General features: G+C 43.9%; 1 protein-coding gene across 1 annotated transcript; it reads left to right on the forward strand.

Moving 5' to 3' along the window:
• Window positions 1-562: 562 nt before the first annotated feature.
• Window positions 563-3,485, forward strand: LOC147664943 (leucine-rich repeat neuronal protein 3-like). The gene has a single exon (XM_086949871.1). The coding sequence runs from the start codon at window positions 823-825 to the stop codon at window positions 3,025-3,027; it is 2,205 nt and encodes a 734-aa protein (XP_086805997.1). The 5' UTR covers window positions 563-822; the 3' UTR covers window positions 3,028-3,485.
• Window positions 3,486-13,019: the final 9,534 nt, after the last annotated feature.

Raw genomic sequence — 13,019 nt, forward strand, 5'->3', positions numbered from 1 at the left:
CGGGAGCAGCGTGCATGGCACCCTGCAATTCCAGCTTTCGTTTCCTGCGTATGGTGCATGATTACTAGCTCTCCTCCTGGACAGCTGAGGCGATGTTATGCATGACATTGCAATTCAGGGTGGTGACGCAGACCCCCACACTGAAATGCGTTAGTCTAACACCTGATGCATGGTACTTGGCAGAGCTGCTCTTGACGTTTGCAGGCAAATTTGATATTAAAGAAAAGCTGGTGCATTTTCTTTTGTGATCGTAACAAAAGGTTGTAGGTCACAAGTTGTACATGGGTTGTTGCCATTGCATATGTTATCATTGCTCCATTTCTTTTAGAATAAAGAAGCAGGTGAAATGTGGACATTATATAGAAATGCATTTTATCAAAAACGTCCTGCTTGTTTTTATGTATGGTCAACAAGCGTTGCCAGTGATGTTCCTTCCGTGATTGCTGAAATGTGCTCAAAGTGCACCGTTTCTAAATGAATCATTCATATATTAGTAATATAAGCTTGTGCTTGGTATCTGGTTTTCAAACTAACACTGTATAATTGTTTTCCTCTTAGGTCACATCAACATGTCCGTCACATTAATCATGGGATTTGATGCTTATGGAACCAAATGAATTTCCTAATCGCCAGCGGCCTTCTGTTTGTGCTTCATCATCTTTAAGCGGAAGAGTTTTACCTCACCAAGGATGCAGTGACCATCATTTCCACAATATGCCGCCTGTATTTCGAAAAATGTGCTTCCGGCTTCCTTTCGGGAACAAACGTTTTGTAACTTGTTAATGCTCATCACTGAACAAATGCAAAGGTTAGCACTCGCCGATGTGCTTGTTGATCATACAAGGAGTGATATCAGAATTGGTGTTGCACCTTTGCTTTTCTGAAGAATTCTACACTCACATAAAGGACATGTCCCCTAACGTACATTTTGCACTTGGTCTTGTTGTTATTGCCCTAGTTCATGCAGAAGAAGAAAGGCGCGACTGTCCTCAATCATGTACGTGTGAAGTCAGACCTTGGTTTACACCCAGGTCTGTATACATGGAAGCCCCAACAGTGGACTGCAATGATCTGGGCCTTTTTAATGTACCAACTAGATTACCTGCTAACACTCAAGTCTTGCTTTTACAGACTAACAACATCGAACAAATTGAATATCGAGAGGATTTTCCTGTGAATCTCACTGGGTTGGATTTATCTCAAAATAACTTATCTTCGATGGTCAATATTAGTCTTCAAAAGATGCTTCATCTACTTTCTGTATATCTTGAGGAAAATAAATTTACTGAGCTGCCAGAAGGTTGTTTCTATGGATTGAACAGTTTGCAAGAGCTCTACATTAATCACAATTTGTTGTCCATTATCGCTCCAGGGGCCTTTATTGGCATGGACAATCTTCTCAGACTCCACCTTAATTCAAATAGATTGCAAGTTATCAACAGTAAGTGGTTTGAAGCAATTCCGAGTTTGGAGATTCTAATGATTGGAGAAAATCCTTTAATTAGAATAGAAGATATGAATTTTAAGCCACTTTTCAATTTGCGGAGCCTGGTTTTAGCAGGAATGAACCTCACAGAACTACCCAATAACGCCTTAACTGGTCTTGACAGTTTAGAAAGTCTTTCATTTTATGCCAACAAATTTGTAAAAGTTCCATATGCTGCCCTTCAGCAGGTAACTAATCTAAAATTTTTAGATCTGAATAAAAATCCTATTAGCAGACTGCAAAGGGGAGATTTTAGCAATATGCCGTTCTTGAAAGAATTGGGTATTAATAATATGCCTGAGTTGGTATCTATTGATAACCTTGCTATTGATAATTTGCCAGAGCTAAGGAAAATAGAAGCTACCAACAATCCCAAATTATCATACATTCATCCAAATGCATTCTCCAGACTCCCTAAACTGGAGTCTCTCATGCTGAACAGCAATGCCCTTAGTGCTCTGTACCGCAGCACTATAGACTCTTTGCTCAATCTGAAGGAAATAAGCATCCACAGTAATCCCATCAGGTGTGATTGTGTAATCCGTTGGATTAACATGAACAAAACAAATATTAGATTTATGGAGCCAGATGCTTTGTTTTGTGTTGACCCCCCTGAATTCCAAGGGCAAAATGTTAGGAAGATACATTTCAGGGAGATGATGTCAATCTGCCTCCCACTCATTGCCCCTGAAAGCTTTCCCTCTGAAATGGATTTGAGAGCTGGCAGCTCAGTTTCATTACACTGTCGAGCAATGGCTGAACCTGAACCAGAAATCTTCTGGATAATGCCATCAGGTTACCGAATTATGCCCAACACAGTTACAGAACACTTCTACGCTCACCCTGAAGGGACACTGGAGCTCAGAGATGTTGGTTACAAAGAGGCAGGCCTATATACGTGTATGGCAACTAATCTTGTTGGTGCAGACTTAAAAACAGTCATAATCAAAGTGGATGGTTATTTCCCCCACGACATCAATGGATCTGTGAACATTAACATAAAGGACATACGACCACACTCTGTTCTAGTGTCATGGAAAACCAGTTCTAAAATTCTGAAATCCAGTGTGAGATGGACCGCCTCGCTAAGGAGCGAATCGACTCAAGTTGCCCACAGTGCACGAGTACCATCTAATATCAAGGTCTACAATCTGACACATCTAAACCCATCAACTGATTACAAGATCTGTGTACATATCCCAAACATATACCAGAAGAATGAGAAACAATGTGTGAACATCACCACAAAAGGATTGGATCTGGCAGTCAAAGAAAATGAAAAGATCAACACAACTGCATTAATCATCATTCTAGGGGGCCTATTTGGGGTGATCACGGTGGCATACGTGTTCAGTTACATGCCCGTGGAAATGAGCAGGGATTTACTGTGCACCTACCGAAGTCACAGCCTGCATAAACCAAGGTTTGCTTTCAGTGACTTTTATCCTCCTCTTATCAGTCTTTGGAACTCAAGAAAAAGAGAAAGCACAGACCTGGAAGTGAAAGCGACTGTAATAGGCGAGCAAGGCAATTTATCATGAAACATTACAGTCAGTAAACCTATTTTATGGAAAGAAAAAGCACAAGATTGCAGTTGTGCTCTGTAAGTGGCAGAAAAGCATTACTCTTTCAGAATAAGGAGTCCTGACATCATTGCAGCTGGCAAATGGAAATCTGCAAGGGTACTGCATAACAGGATATTTAGCTGACTGGCTTCAAGTTGTACACTATTGTGCCAACCAAATTAAATTACTCATTTTTTAAAACAATAATGTGACTTTTTTGTCAGAAGTACATTATAGCTGAACAACAGCGTTTTCGGTATTTGTTTTTATACAGTATTCTGTGTGTAAGAGTAGTGGGGCTGAGAAATACCTCTTCCTGTGCTGTATTACACATATTTTAGCCAAGAGTGTATGGAGTAACTTGATGGACTAGAGGTAACGTGGCATTAAAATGGACACATTCAGTAGTGTAGACTGTGGGTATGTGGAACGTTTTTTATGAAGAAAATACATTTTTGATTAAAACAAGAAACTTCTTTTGTCATTCTTATTTCTTATCACTCGTCTGAGTAATATTGACTATGGTCCCAAGGACAACTGCATTCCTCGCAATTTATGAGAGATTTTACGTTGTCACAATCTGTAGATCAAACACAGATTTTTTTTTACTCATGACAGGCGCAATTTATACTTGTATTATCGCTTTACGGGTGCAAATAGAAGTTTATAAGGCAAGTCGCAATCAGTATCCATGAAGCAGACATAGCAAGAAAAAGTCTGATAGTGTACATTTTCTGTTTATTGTACATCAGGTTAAAGGTTTCCTATCCAAAATAAATAGACAAAAGAAATGTTTGTTCACGTGGCAAAGATACAGATGGAACAAAAAACTCCAGTAGCAGTGCATGGCGGTCTGTGTGTGGTGTCAGAATGAATGTTTCATAAAGTCCACAGATGCTAAACTTGCTTCTAAGCTTTTGATAGTCTCAAAGTATAAACATCTCAATCCAATACTCAGATGCCCGGTCAATTGTTACTACACTTTACATCTATCTATCTATCTATCTATCTATCTATCTATCTATCTATCTATCTATCTATCTATCCATCCATCCATCCATCCATCCATCCATCCATCCATCCATCCATCCATCCATCCATCCATCCATCCATCCATCCATCCATCCATCCATCCATCCATCCATCCATCCATCCATCCATCCATCCATCCATCCATCCATCCATCCATCCATCTATCCATCTATCTATCCGGATATATATTTGGTGAGCCAACTATAACCTGCGTTCCCACCATGTACTGCTTACATCACTCATAACATGTTAAATGACATAACTGGTGACTTCAAAGATAACATCTCAAATGACACCATTGATGACATCACTGATGACGTTATGCAACCAATGTAACAACATACTATAAGGTTTGTAGACTTGAATTGACCATGCTACACCTGTGAGCAGTTTTCTATTCACCTTGATGAGATTACCCTCTTAAAAACTTCACTTGACCCACAATTTCACATTAATGGGATTACCCTCTTAACTTCAGATGACCCACAATTTTAAGGCAAGAGGTTCAGGAGTATACATTTTCCACTATAAAACCACCTTCGATCAGGCCCTATGGAATGCGCTATGTCATTCTGGAAAGAAATATTTACATGCAGCTTTGGACGTTTTCACAGATATTTTAGAACAGGCATTGGTTTTAAACGACAACATACTTTGAATAACACCTTTGCAACCCACATCAGTTGTTCTCAGCGTTCACCTTGTTTAGCATGGAGTACTTCGACCACCTTAAAATTAAGTGATTTGTAAATAGCACACCATATAATGATCATTAAATTAAACTAGTCTCCAGGGCTTATGATGGTTCATTGCTATCAACACACACAGGTACAGTCAGTAACTCATGTGGTGTACATGACTATGATGTTCTCAATGGAATCATCAATGGTGTCATTTGAGATGTCATCAGTAATATTATCATAGATGTATTTTAACATGTCATGAGTGACATAATATGTGAAGTCATAAGCAGGGTATGGCAGAGGCACAATGTTTTAGATCAGTAAACAGTAACTTTTTTGGAAGTCAAAAATGTCTAATGTGACAAAGCTGCAAGTTGTAGCTGATCAAAGCTCCATGAAACCAGATACTTTTGGTGAGAGGTCACACTGAACTGGATTTGCTGCTGCAGAGAAAAACAGAAACGGGAGCTGCCACAGAGTAAGGCCGACCGGCGATGAACCTTGGGTGGAACTGCAAGCAGGTACGTCCCGATCTTCAGGCCCTCCCTGACAGAGTGCCAGTCCTTTCAGGATCACAGCAGTCCTTCCTAGCACAGTCCACAGGTCTAGAAGTCCAAATTGAGTTGGCATGGTGAGGAAAAAGAATGATATGTTGGTAAGCAACCTTGAGCTATTGCCAGTGGTTTATAAATTTCAAGCATTCCTCTCATCACATTTTGTGTATTTCATGTTCCTCCCTAAGTGGCATGGGGATGTCCAGACATGGGTCCCGTGTCCACTGTGATAATGGAGCCAAGCTCTACCCGGCTGATGAGCCCAGAGCTAGTGAGAAATCGGTCCTGGGATGCTTGTTTTCTGGTTCAGGGAGGACCTGGTCATGAAGTTCAGAATGGACTGTTCCCATGAGGGGCAGGGTCAAGACTGATTTGCATGCGGCTGGGCCCAAAAACAAGGATGGGCTAGGATGATACCTAGAGCGATTGACAATGGTTAGGAAATTGCAAGCATTCCTCTCATCACCTTTTCTGTTGTTCAACTTTCTAAAAGTGGCATTTTTATAATTGTGACTAAAAATCTAACGTTACCATTAAAGAGGGCTTTTGATCACACACTCATAGAAACCAAATTCAAACTATTCACCTGCTCCCATTTGAAAGTTATCAATTATTAAATTTAATGAAGTAACTCAATTTTATCCTATGGGAGAGGTAGACCATGCAGTAGTGAGAGGCGAATTTAAGAGTTTTTAACTACCATGACATCTAAACCCTAAAAATGCATGTCCAAAATGTTAAATACACTACATCCTGCCCACTGCGTTGTGTTAGGCCTAACCTAGGAGTGACTCATACATATTAAAAAGTGAGGTTCTGACCTGCTAAAAAGTTTATTTTGTTAGGTGGAAATAGTAGTTAAAAATCTGCACCGACAAGCTGCAATGGCAGGCCTGAGAGGGATTTCAATGGTTACTTAAGTGGGAGGCACAATGCGAGCCCCAGGCCCACTAACAGCATTTGATTTACAGGCCCTGGATACCTGTAGTACCACTTTACTAGGGACTTACAAGCAAATTAAATGTGCCAATTGCATGTCTGGCAATTCTATCATGCTTAAAGGAGAGAGCACAAGTTCTGGTTAGAAGTGGTAATGTTCAGAGAGTCTGTTAGACCTCGCATCCTTGTCGTCATGCCCACTATCTTTTTGCCTCTGCCTCCTGTGTGCTGGGTTTCGTTTTTGCTGGTCTAGATGCTTTGGGCATTTTGCCACTGCTGATCGGTGCCAAAGTGCAAGTACTCCCTATGCAAAACTGTGCATATGGAATGGCATATCCATGATTGGCTTGTTTGACTTACAACTAAGTCCCTAGTACAGTGCACTGAGTGTGCCCAGGGCTTGTAAGTCAAATGCTGCTAGTGGGAATGCAGCTCTGATTGTGCCACCCACACAAGCAGTCTTTCAAAAGGGTCTCAGACCAGCCACTGCAGTGTCTAGGTACAGTCTCTACTGCCTTGTCGACCTGACAAATGCAGCCACTTGCCAGGCCCTAACCTTCCCTTCTATTCCATAGCCCTAAGGTAGGCCCAAATTTCCCCTGTGGGCAGGGTGCAGTGTATGTGAAAGGTAGGGTATGCACTGGTGTGTGAGACATGTCCTGAAAGTGAAATACAGTATATTTAGTTTTTCACTACGGAAAGGCAATCTGTCCCATAGGATAGAATGGGAACTTTATTTATGACATCTTATAAATTAATCTTCACATTGGGACAAGTTAGAAAGATGGAGTTTAGTATGCCTAAACACAGAATATACAAATGCATTTTTTAGTAAAGATGATTTTTATATTGTGTGTTTGAAAATACCACTTTTGGAAAGTGGGTATTTTCTTGCTTAGCCATCCTGTTTCCATCTGCTGGTTTGTGGATTGACTATCTGGCTTTGGAGTGACAGGGGCTGGGGATGTACATTCTCTTCAGACAGCCTGTTGCGGGGGGGTTTTGAGGTGTTTCCTACCTTGCCTTAATGAGTCAGGTCTAGGCTAAATAGATCTGGGCTGCACTTAGAGTAGTGGGAGGAGCTTTCCCTGCACCTGAATAGGCCTGGTTTGCTTTGGACAATGTTGTCTCCACCTCCTGTCTGGAAGCTGGGCCAGAAAGTTCACAACTGGTTGGACGGTGCATAGAGCCTCTATGCCACAATAGAACAAAGAGACATTGAATATAAATATTGGGCCCAGACCCCAGAACTTAAGATTACTTCTGGACTCAAGAGGAACCTCTGCCAAGGAGAAGAGTTGTGAAAGCTGAATGAGGAGTACTGCCCCTTTGCTGTGTGCTGTGCAGGGTGGGCCTGCAGTGGCGGTTTCTGACAAGGAGAGGACCAAGTCTTTGCTGTGTGCTGTGTATCCAGCTTGAAGAAGATATCCAAGGGCTTGGTGTAGAGCTTGCCTACTGTTCTGAAGACTTAGGGACACAAAGACTATACTCCCTCTGTTCTCCTGCATCTGGAGCTGCTCTTTCTGTTGCCACAAAGGCAGAAAGCAGCACCAACGCTGGCGAGCAATGCCACAACCTACTATGAGGCCATGCTCATGGAGTGCATGATGCACAGCCCCAAGTTGCCCCGCATTCCCTATGCCTGCTGATGCCATACCATGCCGACTCTGACGGTATCACCAAGGACGCTGCCTGCACCAGAGCTAAGGGAATCATTTGTAATGTTCACAATGCACCGTCTTGACTTGTTCCACAGGCTGGACCTCACCAATGCCTCTGCTTCATTGTCGCAGAGCAGATTCTTGACGTGGGTGACTTCCTGGATCCATCGACTCCCCATTGTTGTAAAGAACTGACTCCTCTGTGCCATTGTGAAGTCACCTCCCCGGCAACTGACACCTTATCTCCACTATATTGCAGTAAAGAACCAACGCCTCACCTCCCCTGTGACTGTAAGGAACCAACGCTGCCCGGTGCCAACAAAGCATCACCTCCTCCACACTGTGCGCAGTCTTTGTTTTCATTATATTGCCAAGGTACTGTTCGTTGTGGTCCATGTGACTCTGATCCGGAAGCTGAGCACCTCGCAGTCTGCACCATACTTAGGGATTTTCATCTGTCAAGACTTTATAGTAGCCACAGTTGGAGCTATTTGTTGCTACAAGATTTATTGTTGTGAATTAACTATTCTTTGTGATATCTTGATAAATATATGGTGGATTTTTGTTGTTTTGGTCTTGTTTGGTTTAGATAGAGATTTCCTTTTTTTCTAAACTGGTGTGCTGTCCATTTATAGTGTTGTCACTGTATTACTGTTATGTATGCACAAATGCTTAACACGCTGCCTCTGAGATAAGCCTGTCTGCTCGTACCAAGCTACCAAGGGGGTGAGCAGGGTTGTCCAAGGGCATAACTCCCTTACCCTGGCTAGAAGCAAGGGTCCCTACTTGGACAAGGGTGCAAACCATTGTCAACTACAGACCCCATTTCTAACATTTTTGGTCAGCGGTGAGTATTAGGACTTGCATTTGTGCCTAATATACAGTGATTAGTGTACACTACTAGGATAGCAGAGACCATTATGCAACCACATACTATTTGGTGATTTTTTTATTTTTGGACTTTTCTGCAACCTGTAAACCACCAATTTTCCTCGTGTCTAAACTAGCATCAATGGCATCTGTAGATATTGAGTTTTAGGGGGTTAGGGTGGAAACCTACACTGTGCCACAATTGAAATCCATCTGCAAAAGAAATGTAAAATCTCAGGACCTGATTCACAGAACTAAGTTAAGACAAAATCCTAAACTTACTACCATTTTGGTATTCACAGAAGGCAGTTACTAATTTTCGTATACACAGAAGGCACTTACTCATCAATGTACTTACTCATCAATGAATACGTGCCTTCAGTGAGTACCAACATGAGTAAGTCCTTCTGTGAATTCCAAAATGAGTAAGTGCCTTCAGTGAATACCAAAAAGAGTAAGTGCCTTCTGTGAATACCAAAATGGTAATAAGTTTAGGATTTTGTTTTAAGTGAGTTCTGCCAATCTGGCCCAACTGTGAAGCCTCGCCAGAAAAGAGGAATACTAAAAGGCACTGAGGGCCTGGTTGGAATCCAGAAATGCCAGTGAGCATTCCAAAGAGCCTATGGTGGAGGCAGAGAATTAAAGACGAACAGAAAGATGGACTATTTGTTCTGCTTGGAGGAATGGTGCTTTCCAGGGAAGGCTGAAATGTGTCTTCAAAGGGGCTCTCTCCAGAGGAGCTAGAGGACAGAGAGAGAAGCAGAGTGCATGCGATGGTGTGCGTGAAGCTTAGATTTGGGAAAGATAGTGACATGTAATAAAGTAAATTGGAGTTAGAGGGTCATAAATTTGCCATGGAGGAAAAGAGGATGCTCTTGGAGCATGAGAGAAATTCTAAGGAGTTGGAGATAAAAGCCACAAGTATGAAGTCCAGTTCAAATAGTGGCAGCTTGTCTTCAGTGCCTCTGGAGAGGAGGGTGCATATTCCCAAGGAAGTGATCATGAATTGTGTACTTAGTGGTGAAATTAGTCAGTGGTTCAAGGGGTATGAGGTAGCAATGATGTCCCACAGAGTCCCTGAGAGAAACTGGGGATCAGGGTTGTGGAGCCGCTTCACTGCAGAAGGGAGGGACACCTTTGCCTACATTGTGTGAGGAGAATAAGATGGTTTAGGTTCACATGAAGTAGGCCTTGATCAGAAGATATGGATTGACCCCAGAACTATAGTCAGAAGTTCATGGCCTGTAAGAAACTTGAATCGCACACTTGGGTTGAGTATGTTGCTTCCCTTTGCAGAGCACTCAATGGTTGGGTGAAGGGTAGCCAGGTAACTGATTTTCAGGGGCTCTATGATTTGATAGCATGAGAGCACTTCTCTGCTAATAGTTTTCCAGAGCTATGCCAGCACTTGATTGACAGTAAGCTGACTGACCCCAGGAAGCTTGCTGTGGAGGCGGACCACTTGGTTAGCACCAGATATGGAGACTCCACCAAGGGTGGGCAGGGTCCCCAGCAGAAGAATGGGAGGGACAGGTGTAAACAAAAGGAGTTCCAAAAAGGGTCCCCAAAATAATTCCCTGGGGAAAGGTTTCCATCCCCCTGGTGGTAATTAACCATGGGTCTCTTCAGGAAAGAATGCAGAGAAGGGCCCCTGCAAATGCTTTGCTTGTGATCAGGTGGGCCACTTTGTCAGGGATCCTAAGTGTCCTAAGTCTCCACGGGCACCCACTGGTGCACCGCCTACTGGTTTGACTAGTGTAGCTTTGGGGAAGGAGTTGGGCCCACAGAAAGGGTGTGAGCCAGCAGAAGTTACCCTTGTCTTACTAGGGGTTAGTGAGATGGTCCCAAAGACCCACCTGCCTACAACCACTAAGAAATAAAGTTAGTGGGTGAATATTAATGGCCAAGGGGTAGAGGCTCTAAGAGACACTGTGGCCAGTGTGACAGCAGTCAGTTCTTGGCTAGTTTCTGAGCAGCAGGAGATCCCCAATGTACTTTACCCAGTAGTGTCAGCTGACAGCTCAGAGTGCCCCTGCAAAGTGGCACAGGTTGCCTTTGAGTGGGGGTGTATCTCAGGTACCTTGAAAGTAGTTGTGACACCAGCCATGCCTGTTGATTGTTTGCTTGGTAACAACCTGGAGAGTTCCCCTTGGGATATGGTGGAACACTGGACTCATCTGGAGATGTTGGGTCTGCCTGAGTGGGCGTGTACAACCACTCTGTCCATGGTAGCCTGTAAGGGCAATCAAGAGGACCTGGAGCCTGAAAGAGTGGCCCATGTGCCTACCAGAAAGAGAAGAGGCAGGGGCGTGGGAAACAGACCCCTGAAAATTCCACTGTTCAGTAGGGGGCAGACCTTGAGAGGGATGCCTGGGAGCCTACAGGGGAGCAAGTAGCCGAACTGTGGGACCTGCTTGAGCTGACCCACTGGCAGCAGGAAGGGGGCCCCACCAGGGTGGAATAATGCCAGGAGCAGTAGGAATGCCCTTGTTGGTTTGCGGTAGCACTCTGCGACCCATGCACCAAGTGATCAGTCTAGATCACAATGGATTTACTGAAAGAACGGTCTCCTTTATAGCGAGCCTGAGGTTCCTGAGTCTGGGTCAGCCTGTGTTCTGGTGGTCCTCCAGTGCTTCAGAACCTTCCTACAGGATCTGGTTCATGATGTGCCTTTGGCAGGGCATTAAGGACAGGACAATACCTATGAAAAGATTGCCAACCACTACTTTTGGCCCAAAAGGCACAAGAACTCTGACGCTCATTGTAGGTCTTGCCCAACTTGCCAGGCAAGTGGTAAGAGTGGGAGCAAGTGTAAGGCTCTCTAAAACAATTTCCTGTTGTCAGCACCCCCATTAAGAGGGTCGGTATTGACATTGTGGGGTTCGAGATCCCTCGACAGCCATGGGCAACAGGTTCATCCTGGTCTTGGTGGACCATGCCACCTGGTACACTGAGGCTATCCCTCTCAGGACCACGATGGCCCCTGTGTTGAGCCAAGCATTGATGAGGATCTTTTCCTGTTTGGGGTTCCTAGGGGAGATGGTATTTGACCAGGGAACAAACTTCATATCAAAGTATATGACATCCTTATGAAGGGAGTGAGGTGTTACCTACAAGTTCACCACTCCTTACCATCGCCAAGGGAATGGGCTGGTTGAGAGATTCAACCGGACCCGCAAAAGGTATGATTAAGTGTCTTGCAGAACCTATGAGGCGTAATTGGGATGTCCTCCTACCGTGCCTGCTATTCGCTTACAGAGAGGTACCTCAGAACTCCTTAGAGTTCAACCTCTTTGAGCTGCTGTATGGGCATCCTGTAAGAGGACCTCTGAGTCTGGTCAAGGATGGCTGGGAGAAAGTTCCTAGTAAACCTCCTCCGCATGTATTGAGCTACATGTTGGCCTTCAGAAATCAGGCTAAGCACTTCAGGTAACTCACACAGGCGAATCTGAAAGCCAGTCAGGAGGAGATGCACTGCTGGTATGATAAGTGTCATGATTCCACACCTGCTCATCCTTAAGGACTACGTGTCCCCTTTAGGCTACAGTTTTATTTTCCCTTTTGAAACCCACCCCTGTCCCGTGCGCCCGCACGCTTCAAGTCAGTGTGTTTGGGTGTGTTTGGTGGAACTGTATTTCATGCCATAATTTCATGCCTTGTGTCCTATTGTGATTGTTTCCACTATTTGTGCAGGTTTCTGTGTTTTCGTGTGGTTTAATTTAGGTTTAGGAGCAAGCGCAGACGAAAGACCAAGCCTTCGCTTTGAGCGCTCACGGAAGTCAGACCTTCGCTCTGAGAACGGTCTCATCGCATCCTTTGCACGCGCCTTTTTGGTGCGCCTCAGAGGGGTTTCAGGAAACTTCTGTCTCGCGCACCGTCCGTGTGCGTAACTGGGTGGAGCTGGGTGCGGCCCAGTATTTAAACCGCACCCAGCCTTCTGGAAGGCGCTTTGCCTTCAGACTTCACTTGGAGAAGGTCGCGTATTCTTCTTACCGGCAGGACATCTTCATGGCTCTTCAACTGGCTAATCATTCTTGGAAAACAGCGATGAAGACCCTAGAAGACAAAGAGTCAGAAAGCTAAGTACTTTCATTTTTTGGTTAAAGGCGCCCTTCGCAAGAAAGGTCTAAGACAATTTTTGGAACTTTGCTTCACAGAGGAAAACGCAAGGAAAGACTTTGGACTATTTAGTTCTTGTACTTCAGTATTCTTCAGAAGAACTTGTTTAG

Source organism: Lissotriton vulgaris, unplaced genomic scaffold, assembly GCF_964263255.1.
Source record: "Lissotriton vulgaris unplaced genomic scaffold, aLisVul1.2 SCAFFOLD_1260, whole genome shotgun sequence".
NCBI lineage: Eukaryota > Metazoa > Chordata > Amphibia > Caudata > Salamandridae > Lissotriton > Lissotriton vulgaris.